General features: G+C 50.4%; 1 protein-coding gene across 1 annotated transcript in view; it reads left to right on the top strand.

Annotated features, from left to right (window-relative positions):
* The window catches only part of LOC123740015 (extensin-like), a gene marked incomplete at its 5' end in the record, with an annotated part of 5872 nt that extends 5495 nt beyond the window's left edge, over positions 1 to 377 (top strand). Inside the window, one exon of the mRNA XM_045713947.1 lies at positions 327 to 377. Coding sequence (XP_045569903.1) covers positions 327 to 377 — 51 coding nt within the window. The remainder of the gene's footprint in view (positions 1 to 326) is intronic.
* Positions 378 to 678: the final 301 nt, after the last annotated feature.

A 678-nucleotide genomic window follows, 5' to 3' on the forward strand; every position in this document is an offset into this window, starting at 1 on the left:
CTCTCCAGTCTGCTGTTAAATCCTGTGTAACTGGCACTCTCTCTCACACACACACACACACACACACACACACACACACACACACACACACACACACACACACACACACACACACACACACACCCCTCACCCCCAGTTGCAAACTGTGTAGCTTGCAGTCTGTCTGGTGACCAGGAAGACACCATATGGACCTGTCTACAGTCGCCATCAACCCCTCTCCTCTACTCTCCTCTCCCCGTTCCTCTCCTCTCCCCCGTTCCTCTCCTCCCTCTCCCCGATTCCTCTCCTCTCCTCCGTTCTCTCTCTCATCCCTCTCTCTTCTGTAGATAGGGCTGACCTCTGACCTCCAGCAGCACTTCCTCAACCTGGTGGGGTGACGGCTGGGGGCCTGTGTCCTCTCTCCCCCTTTTTAGAAAAGGGTCAAAGGTAACGAGTAGAGGCGGTGATTAGAGAGAGAGCGTGGACTAAAATATGCTTGTGTGAAATGAGACTCTCCTTCTCATCAGCAAAAGTATGTTTACGGGGTCGATCCCCAGGATAAATGATGTTTACAGGGTGGATCCCCAGGATAAATTATGTTTACAGGGTGGATCCCCAGGATAAATGATGTTTACAGGGTGGATCCCCATAATAAATGATGTTTTACAGGGTGGATCCCCAGAATAAATGATGTTTACA

Source organism: Salmo salar, unplaced genomic scaffold (genome assembly GCF_905237065.1).
Source record: "Salmo salar unplaced genomic scaffold, Ssal_v3.1, whole genome shotgun sequence".
NCBI lineage: Eukaryota > Metazoa > Chordata > Actinopteri > Salmoniformes > Salmonidae > Salmo > Salmo salar.